The 25,095-nt window shown below is 32.5% G+C and overlaps 3 protein-coding genes and 1 pseudogene across 4 annotated transcripts in view; 1 reads left to right on the top strand and 3 right to left on the bottom strand.

Annotated features, from left to right (window-relative positions):
- Positions 1–5,376, bottom strand: part of LOC107477294 (phenylacetaldehyde reductase) — an 8,053-nt gene extending 2,677 nt beyond the window's left edge. Inside the window, exons 1-6 of one of the 2 annotated variants that reach the window (XM_052259033.1) lie at positions 5,162–5,376; positions 4,911–5,083; positions 4,047–4,238; positions 3,765–3,927; positions 3,402–3,585; positions 2,581–2,751 (exon numbers count right to left, since the gene is read on the bottom strand). In XM_052259033.1, the coding sequence (XP_052114993.1) occupies positions 2,607–2,751; positions 3,402–3,585; positions 3,765–3,927; positions 4,047–4,238; positions 4,911–5,083; positions 5,162–5,297 (993 nt within the window). In that variant the 5' untranslated portion in view covers positions 5,298–5,376 and the 3' untranslated portion in view covers positions 2,581–2,606. Of the gene's footprint in view, positions 1–2,345; positions 2,752–3,401; positions 3,586–3,764; positions 3,928–4,046; positions 4,239–4,910; positions 5,084–5,161 lie in introns of those variants that run through there. The other variant, XM_016097286.3, reaches the window with a different exon arrangement.
- LOC107477308 (uncharacterized) lies at positions 383–1,476 on the top strand. The gene is made up of 3 exons (XM_016097297.1): positions 383–815; positions 899–1,003; positions 1,211–1,476. The coding sequence occupies exons 1-3, from the start codon at positions 383–385 to the stop codon at positions 1,474–1,476; spliced, it is 804 nt and encodes a 267-aa protein (XP_015952783.1).
- Positions 5,377–15,838: 10,462 nt separating the features above from the next.
- Positions 15,839–21,966, bottom strand: LOC107477307 (phenylacetaldehyde reductase-like; annotated as a pseudogene).
- An 830-nt stretch (positions 21,967–22,796) lies between these two features.
- Positions 22,797–24,871, bottom strand: LOC107477292 (phenylacetaldehyde reductase). Its single transcript, XM_016097285.3, has 6 exons — positions 24,704–24,871; positions 24,441–24,610; positions 24,171–24,362; positions 23,914–24,076; positions 23,271–23,457; positions 22,797–23,035 (listed from the first exon to the last, which is right to left on the bottom strand). The coding sequence occupies exons 1-6, from the start codon at positions 24,825–24,827 to the stop codon at positions 22,891–22,893; spliced, it is 981 nt and encodes a 326-aa protein (XP_015952771.1). The 5' UTR covers positions 24,828–24,871; the 3' UTR covers positions 22,797–22,890.
- Positions 24,872–25,095: the final 224 nt, after the last annotated feature.

Here is a 25,095-nt window from a genome sequence, read left to right as displayed (position 1 = left end):
ATGAGTTGACTCATACAAACTTATATACGAAACAAAAGATGACTCATGAGAAAAGGTTAGTATTTGATGAGATACTCAACGTTGTTATTACATACTCTGGTGATTTTTACTTCTTTATGGGCATGGTGGGTGTGGTAAGATATTTATTTGGAATGGACTTTCTTCTACTATTCGGTCTAGAAGAAAGATTATTTTAAATGTCGCATCCAGTGGAATTGCTTCTTTACTCCTACTTGGTGGCAGAACGACTCATTCTAGATTTTCAATACCCATTACAATTACTGATGAATCTACTTGCAACATCAAGCATGGCAGTTTGAAGGCTGAGCTACTCATTCAAAGTAGCTTAATAATTTGGGATGAAGCTCCAATGCTCAATAAAATGTGCTTTGAAGCACTTGATCGGACGCTCAGGGATCTTATGTCAGTTACCGATCAACATAAGACACATAAACCATTTGGTGGTAAGGTTGTTGTTCTAGGAGGTGATTTCAGACAGATACTTCCGGTGATTCCGAAAGGAAGTAGACACGATATATTGGCATCCGCTATTAACTCATCCCATCTCTGGTCATTTTGTAAGGTTCTGAAACTGCATACAAATATGAGGCTTCTAATGTCTTCTTCGGATCAAGATGAAGGTGAAATGAAGAGATTTGCTAATTGGATACTTGATGTTGGAAATGGAAATATTGGCTCTATTATTGGTGATGAATCAGAAGTTGAAATTTCAGATGATCTATTGATTACAACTACTGATGACCATTTGGTAGACTTTGCATATCCAAATTGTTGTAAAACATGTCAGATTACAGGTATTTTTAGAGTAGGGCAATTCTTGCACCCATGCTTGAGAGTGTCGAGAAGGTAAATGATTTTGTCTTGACAATCTTTCCAGGGATAGAAAAGAAGTATTTGAGCTCTAACACAATATGTCAAGCTGATGAGAATGAAGATGTACAACAAGAGTGGTTCACACCAGAGTTCCTAAATGACATCAAATGTTCGGGACCACCCAATCACAAGTTGACTTTGAAGACAAGAGTCGCTGTAATGCTACTCTGAAACATAGACCAGACTTCGGGTTTATGCAACGGGACAAGATTAATAGTTAACGAACTTGGCAGCAACGTAATTGGAGGGACGATAGTGACCGGTAGAAATATTGGAGATAAAGTGTACATTCCAATAATGAACTTGATCCCTTCAGATTCAGGATTGCCATTTAAGTTCCAACAGAGACAATTTCCATTAACACTATGCTTTGCAATGACCATTAACAAGAGTCAGGGTCAATCATTATCACATGTAGGACTTTATTTGCCAAAATCAGTGTTCACCCATGGACAACTTTATGTTGCTTTGTCAAGAGTTAAGAGTCGCAGTGGCCTCAGGGTTTTAATTCTAGACGAAGACGGTAATCCAAAGTTATCAACAACAAATGTCGTGTTCAAAGAGGTTTTTAATAATATTTAGGTAAGAATAATATTATTTTCACTTTAATAGCATGTTATGATTTATACTTTTGTACAAATATTTACTATAGATATAACTAATTTATTTATAACTCCTTTTTCAGATTTGAAATGAAATGTGTAACAAGGAGCACAACATCCTATGCCAATTGCTTTTCTAATGAAGTTAGTAAGATACTAGATTGTCGATAAATTTTTATTAGCTTTTTGATAAAAAAATTTAGTGTAAAATTAATATGCTATTATTACAATTATATATGTTTTTATTTTTTTCATGTCTCCCTCCTTATGATTCAAGAATATTATAAATTTCAAACTCTTCTATTTATATTTTACTTTGAATAAAGATAAAACAACATATTTAACACGTTTATTATATAAAGACGATAATAGTATTATACTAACTTTAAAAAATATATAGATATAAAATATTATTTTTAATTTAACTTATCAAATTTAAATATAAGCCCGTGCATGGCACGAGTTTAACACTAGTAACATACATTTTAGTCTATTAAATTAAAATATTTATTTATAATTATTTTTATATTTAAATTACTCATAATTTATTAATGTTTCAAAAACAGAAATAATAATACATAATATATATTTATTATTATTATAACAGTTTTTATTTATTTTTAATATTTTAACTTGTTACAAAAATATTTAATTCCAAATCTTTTATATACTTCATGATTAATGAAAATATTAAAAATAATTAAAATTTATTACATTAATGGTAATAAATAATTTCTATTTATTATATTAATAATAAATATATTTTTTATATTTTTATTACTAATATATAATTATAATAATAATTATTAAAAGTATTATAATCAAATAGACTAAAGTGTAGCCAACGAGTTATAACTCAAATGGCATAATCTTCCCATACTCACCTAAACAAACTTGAAAACTTCATATCATTTACATTTTACAGTATTACTTAAAATTACTTGAAAAAATATTGACTGATCTGATTCAATAGTCAATACAAACCACAGTAAACAGTATTTATTCCTTCATAGAATATAATCACGGAGTTTGTAAAATTATATTTACCAATTGAACATGGATTAACCATATTGACATTTATTACCTCATGAAATATCATGGCTGAGAAATTTAAAAGTTGACAATGTTCTTTTCTCTAAAGCTTTCAACAGTCTCTTTGAGGGTTACTTCCAAAGGTGTGAATTCGATTCCCAAACTCTCTGCCTTTTCTTTGGAAACCTGATATGTTGGCACAAATGGCTTATCGTCTTCGCACCTGATAACATTGTTCAAAGTTATAAAATGTTATCAGAAAAATCAAAAGAACAAAAACAGGCTTAAACTATTTAAACTACTTATGAAAATAGACAGGATTATGTATAAAGATTTGACTGAATTGAATGGATAGAAAACAAACCAGGAATGAAAGAACAGTTCATAGATTTAGAATACACAATATTCTTGCAATATAAAAGTGGATTCTACTAACTTTATTCAACCACGCAGTCATGCAAGAAGTAAATTCATTTAAGCCAAATTGAGAGAGAAAAAAATGATCTATTGAAACACATTGATGAGGGAAAAATTAGTGAACACAAAGGATGCTATTGATGAGACTGATATATATTTACGGTGCTTATATTGGATAACTGAATACTATTATCCTTTACTATTATTAAGCCTTATACCAAAAAGATTGAAAATTAAAAGTATGCATTTTTAAAAAATGATTTTAGAAAGAAAAATGTCACTCTTGCATTTATTCATGGGTACATGCATCTTCAGCACTTTTCCTCTTTATTTCAGTTTTGGCGCATACATTAGACTAAGCAAATCAATTTCAATCCTCTTGTTTTCAGGTTGAATCAAGTTTTCAAACTAGACATTAAAATTTCAAAAGAAAGTTTAGTAAATAATTAAACTTACTTATCCTTAATCTGCAATGTTGGGTAAAGATCACGCAAAATCCTAGCAAGTTCAGAGTAGTGCACCACTCTCTCAACAATAAGATATCTTCCCCTAGCTGTAGGAATCTCATATGCCTGAATATGGGCGATCGCGACATCTTTCACGTTCACCCATCCAAAAACTCTATTTGGAAATGGTGCACCTGCATCAGCATCAACCAAGTTAAACAGTGGTTCTATTCTTGGATCAAGGCAAAATAATGATCAAAATCAAACTGATATTTTGATTCATTATCCAAAGATATTATTAGATCAATTGACTACAATGTTCTTTGAATTTTAACTTTGATACATCATAAATTCATTATTGAATATAAGTTACCATTTATTATGCTTAGGATTGGCTCAACGCTTTCATTAACTTCTGGTTGTAACAGAGGTCCTGCTACCATTGATGGTAAAATAGAAACCATGTCAATGCCGTTCTTGTTTGCAAATTTCCAGGCTGCATCCTCTGCTAAAGTCTTTGAAAGTGAATACCATCTCTGACAATTCAAATAGGAAATGGCAAGAAAATCAGATAAATTGCTAACATATTATACAAGGCAAAAAGTTCTAATTGTAGTTCATTTCTGAATGAGTTCTAGTAAGCATAGAACAAAACCTCTAGTTTCGTACAGTTATCAGCATCTGAAAACCATGTCTCATCGACCACTACATAGGGAGTTAAAGGCCTATCTGTAAATACAACCGCAGAAATAGAAGATGTCAATACTACTCGTTTCACCGATGGTGATTTTGCACAGGATTGAAGGACATTCAAGGTTCCTTTCACTGCTGGATCAATTAATTCAGCCTGAAGCAAAGAAACAAAAGAAAATAAAAATACTCAATATTTTTATTATTGGTCAAACCAACCCTTAAGAGCAATTTTGATATGCATCCTCAATACTCATATTGAATTTTTTCAAAAAAAAAAAAAAAAAAAAAAAAAAAAAAAACAAAAACTAACCTCTCTTGAGGTTTTAAGTTATATACTTAGTATCCATGTATTTAATAAAATTTGGCATTGACAAATGAAGGAGTGTCATATCAAATATCATCTAAGCTTAACAGAGAGGTCTGTGTAATTTAACCTTTCTTCTTTTGTAGGTAAGACAAATAAATAATAAGCACCTTAGAATATATCAACTTGGACATGTAATTCTCATCAGTTGCATTAGATTCCATAGAAATAGAAATAGATATATTTTGCTTTCAATTTTACAGAAATTACAAATATATATAATCGTATATTGTCATGCCAGCAAAAGCAACTAATTTTTAAATTCCCTGCTTAAAAATTATCCAAACATTAATTTGATTAGATTACTATATAAAGCTTCATGTCCGTACATCAAAATTAAACAATAAAGTTTCTGTCTTTAGAAAAATTTGGCTATCTAAAAAGAGTTTGTCTCTATATTTATATATAAAAAAGGGGATTATGAACAAGAAATTAACGAATTGAATTATGGAAAAAAGCAACCTGCGGGTCACTAACAGCCCGAAGCGTAACAGGCGAAGCAGTATGAAAGACACCATCGCAACCGTCAATGGCAGAGTCAAAGGAGCCATCTTCTAGAAGGTCCGCCTTAAAGATCTGCAACCTCTCCTTTGCGCCGTGGAGTTTGAGCAAGTGATCAAGCTTCTTTGGATTACCTGAGACGTTGGGTTAAAATTGAGATTAAGGAGTGATTATTAATTAGTGAGAGTGAATTAGTAACTAATAAGGCTGACTTGGATCACGAAGGGTGGCCCTAACAGTGTAGCCACGTTGAAGGAGGAGGTTGACTATCCATGACGCTATGTAACCAGAAGCGCCGGTAACACACACCACTTTCCCATTTCCAATTCCAGCGATGCTGTTGCTCATTTTCTCAGTCTCTTCCTTTGTTGTTCAGCTCTTTCCGGATTTTGCTGCTGTCTTCTTTTCTTGTCCCCTTCTAATTTTGGTGACATTTCAGATTTGACTACTAAGTTAAAATAAATGTGAAAACTCATTTAATTTTATTTGAAATTGATGGTTGAAAATTATTAAATAATTTGATATATTTAATTAAATTATTATATCTAACCATTCTCAAGTTATTCATAATTTTATATAAAGTTATTTGTATTTCAGTTTTTATTCGATTTTACTAAAAAATCAAGTACGAATATAGTCAATTAGAACCAACTAATTTTAAAATAGGAGGTTGGTTATAAAAAAAAATTTATATTCCTTCTAATTTTTTAAATTTTAAAACTAAAAATATAAAAAAATTATTTGAGTTGGCTCATGATATAATTGATTCTTACATTTTTTCAAAATCTATTTAATAATATAACATATAATTAAACGAATCAAATTCCTTCAAAAAAAAAAAATATAATGCTTTAGCCTTTAAGTATCCTTTATAATTTAGTCTTATTATAGAAATATAAGATCTAATTGGTAACATGTCAATTATACTTGGTTATTAATGACAGACCACAAATTATTTATTCCAATATCATTAATGATATTAAAGATAATTAATTGAGTTTTTCGTACAGTTTATTAGTTACTATTGTTTGTATTTTTTTTTTTGAAAACCATTTTTATTTTAATTTATATATATATATATATAAACTTTACGAAATCATCAACCTTAATATGCTAAAAGTGAATGTCTACACTTTCGTAACTTCTATTTCCCTTCAAAATAGAGTTTATTATTGATCACTATTATTTTATTTATATTCTTAATATTATCCAATCATTAATTACTTATTTTAACATACGATATATTAATTTTTCTATTGTCTCCACAAATTTATAATTATTACAAGAAATTTACAACTATGATTAATAATTTACGAAATAAATTATTAAGAGTATAATTAAAAATAGAAGATATATACTAAGAATAAAAGCAAATATAAGTTATTATTTGATTATTTGGTGGAGAGTTTAAATTTTTTATTTTTAAATAATAAATAAATAAATCAACAATTGTGTCACGTTTTTCACTGCTACAAGAAACACTGAATACTATTAGATTTATCGTCGGATATGACAATAAATTCGTCGGATAAAAAAATTATCGTCGGATTATATTTTTTGATGATAAATCTGCCGGTAATATTTGGAAGAGAAAAAGAAAAATTGGCGCGAACATTACTGTCAGAATTATCGATGAATTTATCTGCCAATAAAGTTCAATTAATGGAACACTGTGTTTTAGTCATACGAAATACATTATCATCGGATTTATCCACTGGTATATCCAACAATAAACCTGATCTAAATTCAAAATGTGCGGCCCTCTTCCCTCACTTTCGAGAACACTCTTTTTTCTTCCTCATTCTTCCCTCTCTTCTCTCTCCCCTACAACTACCTCCGACAGCCCCTTCGATCACCCTCCGCCAGTGATGCACACCTCCATTCTCCTCCAAAGTCTGCGTCAAGTCGTCTGTATCATGTTTCGTTGTCTCAAACGAAGTTGCTCCCTCTGTCTCCGCCACCATTGGAACTTGGAAGAGCTACCGTTGCAGCTCTCTTTGTCGCCGAAGTTGTGTCTTTCCTCCGTCGTCCAAGTAGGTTGCCCTCAGCATTATTCCTATTCCATCTTGTTTTTATTTTTTTTAAAAAAAATCCTAACCCCTTTTTGCCCTCTCCAACAGTGCATCTCCTTCCTCTCCCAGAGCTTGAAGATGCGAATTCCTCTGTCCGCTACTCCGCGAGCTCTATAGTAACTTTGTTGTCGTCTTATGCCTCTCGTCGCCTTCCCTTTCAGACCTACTCGCCTCCAGCTCCATTCCTTCTGGCTTTCAGGTATAGTGCATGACTCTGTTATTCAATTTAGTTTTTCAGCATCTCGTCGCTGATTGTTCTTATTTAGTTTCTATTAGTTATTTTTCTTGTTACTGATTCTTCTTGTTGATTGTTATATTGTTGCATAGATGTTCAGTTTTTGTAGTTATTAAATTTATTTGCTGTTATTGTTTTTGATTAATTAAATCTTTTTAATAATTGTTCAGTTCTCATAATTATTGTTGTTATGATCCTTGTTGATTTGTTAGTAATTGTTGTTGTTGTCATTGTTCTTGTTGATTTGTTAAATTTTTTGCTAATAATTATTCAGTTTTTCAAGATCTTTACTTTAATTTGAGCCTTGTTTTCTGTATTTCTATTGTGTTTAGAAACATGTCTTTGAGATATCTTTTTGTATCGTTTAACCAAGCAATTGTTGTCACAATGCCTTTTTTTACTGTCGTTTTTGCTTACCTAATGACGTTTAAAAGGAAGGTTTGACTCACATATCTCATACTTGTTCAAATTGTCACTGATGTCATAATTGCCAGCAGGATAAGTAACTTTAATAAAATTGTGAGTAAATTACTGGGGTTTTAGTGCATTTTAATTGATCTCTTGATTTGTTAATTTGAATAGTATTATAGCAAGGTATAGGAAATACTTCAACTTTAGCTTTTTTATGTTTTGTTATTTTTTGTTTTCAGCTTCTCTATGATTTTGTAATTTGTTTAGGATGTAAGGGTTTATTTAATTTGACGATCTTGTGATTTGTTGAATTAGAATTGCAAATTATATAGGAATTATTTTTTGGATCTTTAGTTTTTTTATTTATCATTGTTATTGTTTAGCTCCTATATAAATGGTAGATTCCATACATTTATGGATGAAGTAGTTTTAAAGTAAAAGAAAAGAGATAAAAGAAACTTGTTTAGTTAATCTTCTATTTTTCAGTTGTGTCACCTAAAGTAATAAATAAGTTGTTGCTGGTTCTATTTAAAATTATATATTAAATTTTTAAATAAATTTAAAAAATAAAATTTAGGTGTACCCTCGGTTAAATTCACTAATAATAATTATTAATTTAATTATTAATATTAAATAATATATTACCGTCAGATTTATCGAAAAAAATTCTATGGTAACAAGTTCTAAAATTTTGTAATTAAAAGTTTATATTCGTCTCTAAATTCACTAATAAATAGTTATCAGCGATGTTTATACTGTTGAATTTATTCCATTGTTAAATCTGACGATAAATAGGTTACAGCGAGAATTTTGATAAATTCATCGATATCTGACGACTTTTTTATAGTGCACAAAATTATATTTAATGACATGATAATAATATAATAGAATTTTTAATCACAATTGAAAAATTACATTTGAAGTGAAAAAGAGAAGAAAATAACAAACACTATAAAAATTACTAAAATAACGACCAATTTTAACGAATATCTATATAATTATATATGATCCTAAATAATATTTAAATTTGACTAGATAATTATATACTATATGGAAAAAATACATATAGTCCATAAAAATATAATATATTGTCTTTTATATACAATATATACAAGCTATTATTACTCTACGATATAATATATTGTATTTTTTCTACAATAACAATATAATTTGTATTATTAATGTCTAACATTATTATTAATACAAGCATATATAAGAATTTCTGTAATATCACATACATCAGCGATTTATTAGATCATGGGCTTTTTTACGTAAATACGCATGGAGATAACTTTAATTCCCAAAATGCGTATGGACGAAAATGTTTCTGCAAATGCGCATCCCAACTCGTAAGGAGCAGCCACGAAATGGAAATGGTATACACATCAAGGAGGGTGTCCACGAAATGGGATCATGGCACTGACACAAACCATTTCATTCCTGGCACAAAGGAAATGCAGCATGTCAAGCTTGGTGTCCACGAATTGGACCATTACACGCATGGCAAGCACGAAATGGGGGACTTCACTTATGGCACACACGAAATGGACCAAATCAAGTGTGTCATCCACGAGTTGGGCATTTCATGGGAGGCACACACGAAATGGCCATCCTCAAGTGTGGCAGGCACGAAATGGGAGGGCAGTCAAAGCAGCAATTGCAGTTCCCGTACGAACATGCATTGGGTGAAAGTGAGGCAATTTATTGTTGGGTTGTGAGTTTGAAGCATATAAAAGGAGGTTGTGGGAGGGAAGGGGACCAGAACGAAGGTAAAAAAAAGGAGAAGTGAAGTAGTGGGTCGCTTCGGTGAAAAAAAAGAGAAGTTGAAGAGTAATTTAAATATTAAAAAAATGAGTGGAAGTGGAATTAATGTGGAAGAAAATCTTAATAGGTTGGATGAATTTCACATTTATGCTCATTTACATGTTAAGGTGAGTTTATTTTTTTAATTACAAAAAAAAATTTTTTGTTAATAATTTAAATAATTGTTTTAAACTATATAATTGTGTTTTGATCTATTTCAATTTCAGCCGGCACGTGTCTTGACTCTGCATGGCACGCTGGTCGATGTTTTCTCTGTAGACGAAGCAGATCCGAGTATGGAGATTAGGAGGCAGATGCTGGAGCCGTATCTAAGAAGAGCCGGCTTCTATTATGCGTCTCTGATAAAGTGTTTTGAGTACGACAACCCAATGATTAGCGCTCTTGTGGAGAGATGGCGTCCTGAGACCCATACATTCCACCTCCCATGGGATGAGTGTACTATCACTTTGGAGGATGTTGCCATGCAGGTGGGATTACCAATCGACGGTGAACCGGTCAGCGGCACTCTGAAGTCATGGAGTAAGTTCCACCAGAGAGATACTTGGCAATGGTGTGAGGAACTCCTTGGAGAAGTTCCTGACGGACATGTTGGGATCACAAAGTATAACATAAAACTGAAGTGGCTCAGGAGTAGACTGCAACAGATGCCTTTTGACTCTCCCGAGGAGGCCCTCGTACGGTATGCACGTTATTACATTATGTATTTATTGGGTGGCGTTTTACTTCCTGACAAAGCGAACAACACGGTTCACGTACGTTATCTTCCTCTCCTGGCAAACTATGAAGCCATTAGTACATATAGTTGGGGTAGTGCCGTGCTCTGTTGGTTGTATAGAGCCATGTGCCTAGCGACTGATTATAACGTCGAGGGAATGTCTGGTTGTCATACACTGTTGATGTCTTGGATATACTTCAGGCTTCCTTTCTGGGCACCGGACGTGACGAGCCCATACATGTTTCCGTTAGCTACAACGTAATAAGTTTTCTTCCATATGTTCTGTATTTGTGCTTTGTGTTCTTATTTCCTCTGCGTAATTTTTTAAATGTGGTTATAATTTCATTATGTTCTTTCGCAGGTGGGCGGGCAAGAGAGGAAAGAATGACTACGCCGAGCAACGCTTACAAAGGCACCGGCTTAGGTTGGACAATTTTAAGGTGGATGAGGTAACTATTCCTGTTGCATCACTCTCGCATGATATTGTTTTGTCCCATGAAATTTAGTCTACTTATGTAAATGACATTTGGATTTGGTAGTTTGTGTAGATGCCGTACAGGGATGCACGTATTTTGTCGAGGGTGCCTGCGGACTTTCTTGGTGCTCCGCATGGGATTTCCATACGGCGGTCGTGCCACTTATTCTGTTCTGCTGGATCGAGATTGTTAACATCGATAGAGTCATAAGGCAATTTGGCGGCAAACAAGGTCCACCGAACCCTCCATTAAACATAGACACCTTCCATCGCCAGTCGGCTCGCAACGACGATGGATGGTGGCCCATCCGCCTGCAGACATGGTTTGAAGTATGGGCAAACAGACGGACTGTATCATATCGGCTAGAGATTGATAGGGCAGATACCTTGCATCCCAGTCATGATTATTACAGGCTGTATTGCTCGAGAACAAAGAGGTTTCTGTCACCCCCGGAGGCCTTCCATGATCCCCGAGGAGATGATATTCCGCGAGGGGCTCCGGCAGAGTACGGTGGCCCAGTCGTTCAGCTACCAGCAGTTCTGCAGGACAGGAGACGCCGTCGTTCCCGCCGTGGAAGACATTAGGCTGTCGAAGCTGATGAGATGCAGGTCCCAGACTCTCCAGTTCCGGATCCAGGTCAGGTTAATGTTTGGAGTCAGCAGGATCATCCACCGGTGGAAGTGAATTTCCCTGGAGATGTCTACTGCTCGCAGCCGTTCGTCGCAGAGGACCCCTTTCAGTCATCCACGGTCCATCAGTATATGCCTTACAATAGTACCTACAAGGAGGGTGGTTCATCGCAGGGGGCAGTACACAGGACCTGATTGACTCTATGGATCGAGTTGGTTGGACAAACTTTCATCTTTATTTGATGGCCTAGATCAATTCATTCCTTCTCAGGCATCACCACGCACACCCACCGACTTAGGACTTGCACTTCGACTGTCTGATTCAGGTAGTCACCCCCTGTCGGAAGGAGGAGATCTGTTTCTGTAAGTGACACGGCCGGATCCCAGATGCGCCCGTTCGAGCCATCGTTGTTAGAGGGCCGTCGCTTATCATATGCGGGGGCTGATGATGTAGGGGAGGAGGCATAGCCAGGACGTCCCCGCCGTGACACTCGAGCACCTTCATGTGGTACAGGTGGGAGGTTGGGACATGCTGGACACCATCACTAGTTCACGTTATGGTTTTAAGGTTATTTGTTATCGTCCGATGGTTGTATTTTCCCTTCGTTTGTACTTTATTATGTTTTATGGTATCGTAGTTCGTGGTTGTAATTTTTTTACGGTTATCTGTGTTGTGATGTATTAAATTCGGTGTTGTTAATATTCATGTAGTACTGGTTACAAATTTGTGTGATCATTTGACAAGAAAAGGAAATATTGCATTCATCTCTTTAATTCTAAAACATATCACATCACACTGACTAAAGACGAGAATTTAAATAAATTGAAAATAAAACAACACTCAATATCCGACCCAGCCACGTCGCTAAGTGCCAGTGACATGAGGACAATGTCTCCTAGTATGCCCTGGTTGCCTGCAAATTCCACATCGCTTTCCCAGTCCAGGATCTACGTCGTCCATCTCATTCCGAATTCTTGTCGACACAGGTCGGCCATCCATCGATCGTCGCAGGTGGGGATTAGGACGGAGAAGTTGTCCTTCATGGGGTGGCCACACTTCCTCATCAGGCAATGGGGGAAACTCCATCTAATATACCCGGAAAACATTTTCGACCCGATACACATCATCGACATATGACTGCCAATCAAGCCTAGCATGGGCACATGTTGCAAGCGCGTGGGCACATGGGTAGTGCAATGCCTGAAAGTAGCCGCAGTCACACCGTCTTTGCTGGAGGTATACTCTGAATCTGGATTGAGACCCTACGCCAGCTATCTCATCGATGGTGAAGATCGATGTCGCCCTGTCGTGTGATATGACAAGCATCTGCGTGATTCCCTCCCTGTTGGCAAGTATTGCCTTTTGCAAGAACTGTGAGAACATCTGGCCACATGCAACCTGTGCTTCTGCCTGCCGACCTTTCTGGACAAACAATGCATTTAAACGGTGGTATGTGGACTTACAATTGCAAACACTGGAAGGTTACGAGTGCCTTTCATAATGGAGTTGATACATTCAGAAAAGTTCGTTGTCATGTGACCATATCGGCGCCCCTCATCGCGGTGTTGGAGCCATTTCGGTGGCTCTAACCCTCTTATCCAAGCCATCATTCCTGGGGACGTGGCTGGATCCTCCGCGCTGATTAACTCTAGGTAGTACTGTGCCTGCTCTTGGGTCTTCGAGTATGCAGCGCTAACAAGATGTCTTTTGGCTTCTTTACTCTTGAAGTTTGTTGCGAAATTGGACGCAATGTGTCGGACACAGTAAACATTGTTTTCCCAGCCACAACCCTCTCGCTCCAGCGCAGCCTTTATGGCCGCATGCCTGTCAGAGATCAGTAGAACATCTGGTTGCGTAGCCACATGTCTCCTTAAGTTGGTCAGAAAGAAGTACCATGCATCTGTGTTCTCTCGTTCCACTAGCGCGAAAGCTATGGGAAGAATGTTGTTGTTTCCGTCCTGTGCTATTCCCATCAACAAGGTACTTTTTATGAAAATCGTTGCGTCTGCTTGAACCATGGGGAATATGTGCTGGCATATGACATTTGAATCCAGTTGAGCATGATCTTGCGAAGTCTCGGACGCCAAACAAGTGTGAGGCCCTTGGTATTTTCGAACTTCCCAAAATCTGGACGCCCTCGTCTTCGCAACCCTCACCATCCAGGAACATTGGTCACCAAAAAGTTTGCACCGACAAACATACCTGGTTTGATCTGACTCCACTACTTTGAATTCCGCACTTCGACGTATGTTGTAGTTTTTAACAGCAAGCATTGCTGCATCCTTAGTCAGGAATTTCAGGCCAACCTCTAGCTCCATTTCACCTGTCAAACCATAGTTACTGGGTATGTCCTCTGCATTTGTCGAGTTCATTGGACCAAGACTGAGGTGCAGGTAATGGTCGGGGGTGCCGCTGGAAAGAGCTCCGACCCTTGCAACATTGATCGGTTCAACAACACTTGGGATGACCCTTTCGCCCTGAACCGGTTGGGTTTCCGGAACAACCTTTGCTTCCTCTCCACTATCATTCTCAATCTCGTCTTCCTCAGATGAGTCAGCCAACCTGTCGGCCATTCCTTCCGGATATGCAACATGGACATTCGAGAAGGGACGTCGGTCAGGTATTTCTGTATTCTGGGCGGGAGCCACGAAGGCATTAAAGGACGGACTACGACCCCTACCTATGTCCAAAAATGGAATGCCTTCACCAGCACCGGAATTTCGCATTTCCTCCACGTTATTCGAACTAGATGAGCTGCCCCCCACATCTTGGAGCTTCACGCAGAGTTCCATCGAATAGATGCTTCCGATGCTACGATGATATGAAAACATCGTCGACACGTGCTGGTCAGATTTAATATGCATCTTCTGATATGTAAACGAATTAGCTACAGCAACGGGCATCCTGTAAATGAGCATATTGATCTCCTTTTTTCCAATCAGCCCAGTGTTCATCAGAATCATATTTTTAAGTTGTTGCAGACACGACTGTGGAGAAATCATTATCCAAAGTGGGTCGTCACACATAAAGGTCACACATAAAGGTCACTCCCTCACCTGTATACGAAATTTCACCATTGGGATATATGACCACATAAATATATTCAGATACCATTATGACACCTAAAAATTAGTGAAAGTAGCTCCTGTGAGAGTGGAATTTTCGGAGAAGAAAGAAGGGTAGAAGAAGTGAGAGTGAGAAATGTGGGTTTACTTCTGCTGGCGAAGGGCTTTTATAGCCTAGCCGTTGTCCCAATTCGTGTGCAGTACACACAAATTTCTGACATTTCGTGTGCGATACAGGAGACATGGATTCTGAACTCAGCCGTACACCCATTTCGCTGATGCCTGCCGTGACTTCCTCCTTCCATTTCGCTGCTGCCATCTTGGAAATGGGATATCCATTTCGTGTGTGGTTAGCATGACATGGAATGCCCATTTCGTGGGCACCATAATTGAAATGGAGTTCATTTCCATTTCACGGGCAGAAGCCACAAAATGGCAATGCGCATTTACAGAAAGATTTCCAGCCATGCGCATTTTGGGAATTAATGTTTTTTAGATGCGCATTTAGGTAAAAAAATCTTAGATCATGGCTCTGTCATCCTTATAGATTTTTTTACTAATGTACCACATTTTCCAAAATTTATTATTAAAATAGTATTTTTTTAAATAACTTTTTTAAAATAACAACCAATTTGTTATTTTATTATTAATTATCATAATATGAAAAATAAAATATTATTTTGATGCTAACATTTGCATCGAATTTTAATGCGGTGTTTAACATTATTTCAATCGTCTTATTTTTTTAGAAAATTTTAAACGTCTTATTCCGATGCCATAAGTTTTTAATGAATTTAATATTATTTCACTATTAAATAAATAATTAGTATATTAAAAAATTAATATTTAATTTCAATATATAAATAAAATTAACCTACTAATAATTACTAAAGTAAAAATGATTTCTTTAATTCTAGAATTTTGATGATTATTTCATAAAATTTAACGTTTATTTACAAAAAAAAGACCAAAAAAAGTGTTATAAAAAATGTTGCATGTATTTCTCTAACACACCAAAAAAATATGAATTAATAATAATGTTAATGTTAACATCATTCATTTTATTAATTATTTATATAAAATTTAACATCAGTCAAAAGACCGTCATTCTTATCTCTTAAGTAGTCAACTTACCATAATTAAGGATTCATTCATATTAACATCTAATAGCCGTACCTACGTATAATCAGATAACTTATCAAGTAATATATATATTTGATCCAATTATGTTACGTGTACACTAAAATTAATTATTAAAATCAGTTATTAACATAAAATATATATTAAAAATAGATTAAACTACATATATATTTATATATAACTATAATTTTAGTGACTAATTTTATATACAAATAATATTTTTAATATTAACATATTTTGATTTCGAATCAAGCCTTATAGTTTGATATTAGCAACAGAGGTTTTAGTTATCTTATTTCACGATGGATGTCTCGATTATTAAAAAAAAAAAATTCAATATGAAGCACACATATACAGTACATTAATATTATGGCATTTTATCAACATTTATTCTTCAAACGGAGGAAATGACGAATTAGAAGTTGAATATCTTATTTTTTCTAAAGCTTTCCACGGTCTCCTTAAGGGTCACCTCCAAAGGAGTAAATCTAATTCCCAAGTTCTTAGCCTTTTCTGAAACCCGATATGTTGCCACATATGGCTCATCGTTCTCACACCTGTCCAAATATTAGGTTTATACATAAATAGATTTACATCACCTTCAACACAAAACTCTTTTAACAAAATACACATGCGATATGAAGATCACTGAGTATAAGTATGGTTGGAGTTGGAGAAATTAAATGGTTTACGTACTTATTTGCAATTTGTAATGTCGGGTAGAGATTACGTAACATGTTAGCAAGTTCAGAGAAATGCACCACTCTCTCGGCCAAACAATATCTTCCAGTAGCTGAAGCAACTTCATATGCTAAAATATGAAAATTTGCAACATCTTTCACGTTCACCCATGGATAACACAAATTTGGAAATGTCTTTGTACCTGAACACTTACGTCAAACACTTCCAATTATAAACAACTCTTCTCTAGGGGCAAAACTGTAATTTTTCTTTTAGATGATGGAACTAAACACATGGACAAAATCATGAAACTAAATCTATCACCACAGATATATTTACAATTAACACACTCATATTCTAGCACTTTTATTATAATCATGAACAATTGATATGATTCTATATATTCTAAGTTCCAATAATTAAAATATATATATATTAACAAAAATTCACATGTAATTGTTTTTATATGAAGTTGTTAATTGAAAATCATTAAATAATTTGACATATTTAACTAAATTATTATCTAATGATTCTTAACTAGTATCTTCATATTAATTCATAATATGTATTTTGTTAATAGGCCCAAAAACAAACTTTTCACACTCATATAAAAATAAAATAAAATAAGAAAGAAAAATAAGTATTTGGTTGTTAAAAAATACTAATATCAAAACAATATTTATTATAAAAAATTTAGACATGGTGAGATTAAAATAGAAATAACTCAACATGAGGAGTAAATAAAAATGAATTACTACCATTGATTAGGTTTAAAATTGGTGTAACACTATAATTAATGAGTGGTTGTAAGAGAGGGCCAGCCACCATTCCTGGGTTAATGCAAACCATGTCAATGTTGTTGTTCTTTGCAAACTTTCATGCAGCATCCTCAGCCAATGTTTTCGAAAGACAGTACCACATCTTTGCGTATACGCACACAAAATAAGAAAATTAGGAAAGTTTGAAAACAAATAATGCGCACTTCTAATTAATTAATTAATAATTCGCACTTGATTAATATAATTAATTAATCATCATGTGTTTCCACTGATAAGGCTAATATAATAAAATAAGCTTCCAATTATTGATTTGATTTTTCTCTAAAATAATGTGCACGTGGAAACTACCTGTGATTCCCTACAGATATCTGGAAGAGAGAACAGTGTCTCATCAACAACATCTTCGGGAGTAGTTCTATTCTTTCCACTATATAGATTTGTAGCCATGGAAGATGTTAACACCACTCGCTTCACTGATGGTGTTTTTGCACATGATTTAAGAACATTAATTGTTCCCTTCACTGCTGGATCAATTAGTTCTTTCTGAAATTAGAAATTGTGGACACAAAAGTTGTTATATATTTATTAACCCCGGATAAAACTAAAGGCTCAATTCATCTGTTTTAGAATAGGATTTAAAAAAAAAATTAAAACAAAAAATTGTAACTTTATTACAATATATTAAAAACTTAAAAAATTCTATATTTTCAATACAGTGATGCTATATAACCAAATATTTTCACCTAGTATTTTTATTTTTAGATAATATTATATGACTAAATTATTTTAATAATTAAGTTCAACTAAATTGGTTTAGTAACTTAAGAATTGATAACAAAAAATTTTAGTTAAAAAAAGAAGAGAAGGATAAGAGACATAAAGAAAAAGAAAGATTTGGTTAAATAAAATTAGTTACGAAATAATTTGTTTAACTAATATTTTTTTTTTAATTTCAGTTAGAAAAAAGTTTGGCCATAAATTTTCAGTTATAATTAGTCAAAAGTTTCTATAATTTACTTCATTTATATCACTTAATAACAGTTTTATTTTTTATTTCACTCTCTTATCATTCTATTTATCACCTTCTTATCAATATTACTTATTAATGATATTAATTATAATATCATATTCCTTACTATTAGACATTCTTATCATCAATACTTAATATTCCTTTTATAATTTAATTTTTATATTTAAGAATACATTAAATATTAATAATAATAATAAGAATGGGCGGTAATGATAATATACATTAAATGAGTTAATTATACTTGATTCTTTGTTTCCTTTAAGACATTTAATATCAATCAATAAAAATACGAAAAAATTATTAATTCTTTGTTTCCGTTAAGGTATTTCCTTGCACTTGATTCTTTGTAATATATACCTTCCATTAATTTAATTATGATAATTCAAAAATCATGACTCTAATACCATTGCAAGCACAATAGTGTACAAGCACAATAGTGTATAAGTCAAGAAATTTTACAAGAAGTCGCGTTTATCATTACAAATAGTATGGCATGTGAATTCGACCTTAATACGGTACCTATGGTAGAAGGTGCTGATGAAGAATTTGAACAACAGATGGACTCACCCGACGAGGTTGTTGTCAGTCTACCAATTCTCGATAATATGAAAAACCACACTAGCTTTGATGAGGTATGGTAATCAACTGGTATAATTTCTTTTTTTGTGTTTTTATGTGCATTTATAATTATATTGTATACTAACTAAATTCATACACATAACATTCATACGTACATATACATAACATCCATAATTACATACAACTAACATCTAAAATTAAATTTATGTTTACTAGATATTACGTCCATACACATCATTTTTTAATTATTGCATATGTAAATATAAAGTTAACACCGATATTTTTTAAATTTTATCATAATTGAATTTAAAAAAATATCAAATTCTTAAATTATTTTATTCAATTAATAAATTTATACATAACATTTATAAAGTCATACACATAACATCGATAATTTCATGTTAATAACATCCATAATTTGTATTCATAATATTTATAATTTCATACCTATAATGTTTATAATTAATAAATTTTTATAATTAATATTATCAAATTTTAAACTATACGTTTTATTGTATTTTTCAAATTATTTCATATGTGTACTAATAGGCCATAATTTTAATTATTTTAATATTTTTATTTAATATTTATATGTATGCTTATTTATTAATTTTAATATGACGAGTTAATAATTATTTTTAAAAAAATATTTTTTAATTTTTGTTTATATTTTATATTTTAATAGTCTATATGTAAAATATAAGTTGTATAGTAGAAGTTTTTAAAACTTTTTAATTTAATTTCTATATTTTTTGCAAAGAATTATTACATTTTAATGGATAATAATGTGATTGAGAGATGTTACGGAGTTGATTTAGAAGAAACTAAAATTAATTTTGGAAAGAACATTAATGACTCCAAATATACAGCAAAATAATAGATGATAAAAATGATAAGTGATAAAGAGATATATATCACTTACTTATCAAAAAATAGAAAATTTTATATACTATTTTTATATTATAATTATTTTTTGACTACCTAGCATCACGGTTGCATTATTGATTAAATTTCCTGGTCCTTTAAACTTTTTCATTTTGAATTTACTAAAGGAGTTTTCTTTTTCAAGATTTTTTTTTTTTAATGGGCGAACCTGTGGATCTTGCACATCCAAAAGAACAGGTGAAGCAACATGAAAGACACCATGACAGTCCCTAATAGCAGAATCAAATGAACCTTCTTCCAAGAGATCTGCCTTAAAGAGTTGCAACCTCTCTTCTGCACCATCAAGCTTCAACAAGTGTTCAACCTTCTTCGGATTACCTGCATGCGTGTTCACCAAACAAATCGATACTCTCTATATATATTTCTTTCACATATAAATTCTTTAATTAGAATAGAAGTTTAAAATTAAAGAAAACCTTATTTTCTTTTATTAAAATGGATCCGAAGGAATGATAAATATATGAAAATACAGAGCTCAGTTGGTAAGACAAACATAAATGTGGAAGGAAAGCTAATTAAAGGGAGAGAGCAATATAATTAAATTACTTGGGTCGCGAAGGGTGGTTTTGACGGTGTAACCCCGGTGAAGGAGAAGCTTGATAATTTAATAATATATTTTATTTTATATTTTTAAATATTAATTATTAATAAATAATTAAAGAATATATTTTAATATTTTTTTTAATATTTTTTTATCAATAATGTTAAAAAAATATTAAAAAAATTAATTTTTTTTTATTTTCCACGGTATCCCCCAACCCGATAGGTTAAGGACTAATCCGTCGCGGTACTGAGATTCATTCAAGGGTTTGTCGCTGGGCCAATGAATTACTGCATGCATAAGACAGAATTTAAATTTTTGACACTTGTTTAAGCGGACTAGTAAGCTAACCATTAAACCAATCCAACTTGGTTAATTTTTTTTTTTTTGGTTATGGAACATTTCTGTTTATATATAAGTTCCAACACCAAATATTTGGCCAAGGTTTTCCCTAGATGGTAAGGTGGACACGTGAACATGTACAAGAAACTTCAATAGATAAGTAGTTAAGTACATAGGATGGGCCAAAATCAACTTCCAGTGTCGACAGATAACATCTGTTGTTAGCATGCAAGGCCCATGAGTTAATATTCTTTCTTTTTTATTGTTTATTTTTAATATGAAAGATTACAAATGATTGGATCCATTAACTTTTTAAAAGTTAAATTTCTGTTATTTATATATGTTTTTCCTCTTCCAACTTCGGTTCCACAATAGGGTCATTCATAAAATTCACTCCGTTTTTCCCTTCCAACACTAATATATTAATTTATAGGTAGAAACTTAAAGTACCTTAAATTATTAATTTAAGAGTGGTTAAATAAAAATTTAGTCAAATTAATTAAATTATTAAACGATTCTTAGTTATTAAGTAAAGTTGATTACAATTAAATTTTTACCTACATTTAATTGAAACTAATTCTAGAATTATTCTATTCACACATTTTAAAAGACTAAAAACTATATTGTATATATGTTTATTAACAGAAATATTTAGTAACCCAAATAAATTAATTAAAAATAATTAAAATTTATTTTATTTAATATTTATTAATTATTATAATAATTAATAAATATTAAATAAAATAAATTTTAACTGATTTTTTTGCCTTCTTAATATAACTGTTTTCTAAATATGCTTGTTTTCTAAATATGCTTGTAACGTTGATTTTAATTGGATAGCTAAAAGAAATTGTTAGTATAATTTAGCCTATTATAATTAAAGAATGTAATATTAACTCTGATTTCATATCAAGTATTGCCCTCAACAAAAAAAAGTATTCTGCTAGTTAAGAAAAAGTATAATTTTTTTCCCATATTTTGCGCTATATAATTTACATTTTCTCCTCTTCCCTCAATTAAAATTACTTTCACTATGTGTATGTTTGTAGATAGTGTTTTTAAATACTGCAACAGCATCATAATAGTGAAGTTTAATATTTTCCTTCATTTACGTTTAGTTTAGGGTTAAGTATGATTTTAGTCTTTAAAGTAGGAGTTGAAAATTTTTTTTTGTTTTCGACTTTTTTTTTGTTACAAAATAGTCCCTAAAATTTAACTTTCTTTTAAAATCATGTAAGCAAAAGGAAAGGTGGAGGAAAGAGAATCCGCCGTTGCTGCTACTCCTCGCCGCTACCGCTATTCTTTGTAGTTCGGTCCCTGGATCTTGCCGCTGCTCTTTGATGTTGACATCAGCAGATCCGCGAGAGTGGACGTCGCACGCCGCTCGCTGCTCGCCGTTTCTGCTTCTCTTCCTCGTTCGGTCGCCGATCGTCGCTGCTTTTCGCCGGTCGCCGCTGCTTCCGATCGGATTTGCTGTCTTCTTGATCCACTTGGCAATCATGCCTATTACTAGAACTAGGATTAACCCAGCTAAGAGTCTTGGTGCTGCCATCATCTTCATTAGAGACCATGCATGGAATGATCAAATATGTCTTCTTCGTTTCTGTCTTTTTTTCCTCACTCATTTCTTTCTGAATTTCACATGTCCTACTCTTGTTGCCGTGTACTACCAGTAGATTATACTTCTGTTTCATTCTGATTCTAATTCTGTTTATACTTCTGATTACATTGATTTTGCTTCTGATTTTATTATTATTGTTGGTGGTGTTGTTGTTATTCTAGTTCTGTTGTTTCATTGTTGTTCTGCTTCTGCTTTGCTTCTCGTTGATTTTGGGGAAGGGGAAGGGGAAGGGAAAGGGTATTTTAGTCTAAAGGACGGTTTTAAAACTAAATTAAATCTTAGGGACTATTTTGTAGAAAAAAAAGGTTAGAGATAAAAAAAATTTTCAACTTTTACCTTAAAGACTAAAATCGTATTTAATCCTTTAATTTACATAATGATACTAAATCTTTTTATTTTTCTATTTAGGTTATTAAATGATAGGTTATGAGAGAAAAATTAACAATGTAAAAGATAATTCTAAAAAGAATATAAGAGAATTGATGAATTCATTTGTTTCAAAATCCCTATTTTTAGCCAAAACGTTATAGTTATTATTCATTTTATTATTCTTATTGTAAAATATTGTCTTTTTATATCCCAATCCAATTAAATTTTATTAAAAATAAGGAATATCCAGACCCAAAAAAAGTAGATTATAATAAAAAATTATAAGATAAATAAAAAAACAAAATTGACAAATCCAATCTAATAATTTAAGCCTAAATAATTGTGGAAAATTCGAATAATAATTTATGTATGTAGTAATTTATTAAATAATTACAAAATCTTTAAATGAAAATCAAATTCGTAGTGAATTGGTTCTTGATATGCAAGCCTAATTTATGGTTGAGATGTAGTCCCCTAATGAACTAGCTAGAATATAATGAAGTTCTTTTCTTTCAAGCTTTCTACAGTTTCTTTAAGGCTCACTTCCAAAGGAATAAACTCAATTCCTAAGCTCTTTGCCTTTTCTTTCGAAACCTGAAATGTTGGCTCATAAGGCTTATCATCTGCACACCTGATAAGTAATAATATTGTGAAAACCTTGTTATTAGAAAAAAAAATGAAAGATATTAAAAGTAGCAACTTAATTATCTCTTAATTAGTTCATTACTCCTTGTATATACAATTCATAGTCACTTATTATCATCAAGGGAAAAACAAAATCAAAATAATTAGCTAACATAAATTTCAAATATGTAATTTTTTTTAATTGAATTTTATTGTTTTCCTAACAAAGTTGTTAAACTCACTTGTCTGGAATTTTTATTGTTGGGTAGATATCATGCAAGATCATGGCTACTTCAGAGAAATGTGAGACTCTCTCCACCAAACAGTATCTTCCACTGGCTGAGGCAATCTCATATGCCTGAATATGTGCATTAGCCACATCTTTCACATTGATCCATCCAAAGGTTTTATTTGGAAATGTTTCTGACCCTGCTTGCACCACCAACCAAGTATAAGAGCTCTTAGAAAAAAAAAATCAAAGTCCTCATCTACCACTTGAATAGGTTTTAGTTTTCATATGGATTATTTATGTTTTATATTGGTTCTCTGTTTTTTGCCTACCTTTTCATGTCTAGTCAACAATTTCATACAAAAGAATCAAACTTTGTACTTGTAAAGCATAAGACTTTTACTTCTATTAACAATTTTACTCTAAAATGTTTTTTACACAGAATTTTTAATAATGTAAAAGATGTTAGAGAACATGGAAAAATAGAGAGTTGACTAGTATTAGTTTAAATATGAAAAATAAACAATCATATTAATTAGGTGTATATTAAATTTAGTCACTAGTGTAAAATATATATTAAAAATAAGATAAATTACATATGTATATACACAAATATATAGTGACTAATTTTAGTGCACATGTAGTAACATTCTTACCGTTGACTAGATTTAAAATTGTAGAAACACTTGCATTAAGCTCTGGTTGCAATAATGGGCCTATGGTCATTGCTTGGTTAATCACAACCAAGTCAATATTATTTTCACTCAGGAATTTTCTTGCAACATTCTCAGCCGAAGTTTTCCCAAATGAATACCACTTCTGTAGTTAAGGAAGGAAAAGCACACATAAATATGCATTATGACTATGATTATAGATCAAGTTTTAGGGGAAATTATTAAGGGAGGGGTCGTACGCGTTGTTTCTTGCAGTAATCTAGATCTGCAAACCATGTCTCGTCAACAATTACATTCGGATGCTTAGGCTTTCCATTATGTATAAGTGTTGCAAAAGATGATGTTAAAACTACTCGTTTCACTGATGCTGATTTTGCACATGATTCAAGAACGTTAATCGTTCCCTTTATTGCTGGATCGATTAATTCTGCCTGAAATAAAAGTAAATTAGTTAAAATTAGTTAGAGCTGTTAGTTGTGCGGTAAAGTTAGTTAGAATTTGTTACATACCTGTGGATCTTTAACGGTAAATAAAACAGGTGAAGCGGTGTGAAAGACACCGTGACATCCCTCAACAACAGAGTCAAAAGAAGCTTCTTCTAGAAGATCTGCCTTAAAGAGTTGCAACCTCTCCTTTGCACCTTCAAGTTTCAGCAAGTGCTCAACCTTCTTCGGATTACCTACAATTAAAATAAATCAAATTACATTCACAATACGCTGTACTAATTAATTTATAATTAAGCCCCAATTAAGTAGAAAAAGAAGACACTTACTTGGATCACGAACGGTGGCTCTAACAGTGTAGTCACGTTGGAGGAGGAACTTGATTATCCATGAAGCTATGTAACCAGAACCACCCGTCACACACACCACCTTATTTTGTGCCCCACTGCTCATCTTCCTTCTTTTTCTTTTGATTGCTTCAAAGTTTTGGACTAATTCATATTATCTAAGATTTTCTTAATTGTGTTTGCTAATGACGACAGCAAGCGCATCATTCATTTCTTATAGTCATTACTACTTAGCACTAAAAGTCTTAACACTAATTTTCAAACTGACTTGTCAATGTCCAGATTTTAATTTGAATTCAGATATTTCTCACAAAATTATTACAAATGCCTATTGTCACTGTGAAATATAATTAAACTTAGGTTATGTTATCCAT

This window comes from Arachis duranensis, chromosome 3 (assembly GCF_000817695.3).
Source record: "Arachis duranensis cultivar V14167 chromosome 3, aradu.V14167.gnm2.J7QH, whole genome shotgun sequence".
NCBI classification, from domain to species: Eukaryota; Viridiplantae; Streptophyta; class Magnoliopsida; order Fabales; family Fabaceae; genus Arachis; species Arachis duranensis.
The sequence above is the reverse complement of the archived record's forward strand: the minus strand, read 5'-3'. Positions and strand labels throughout refer to the sequence as shown.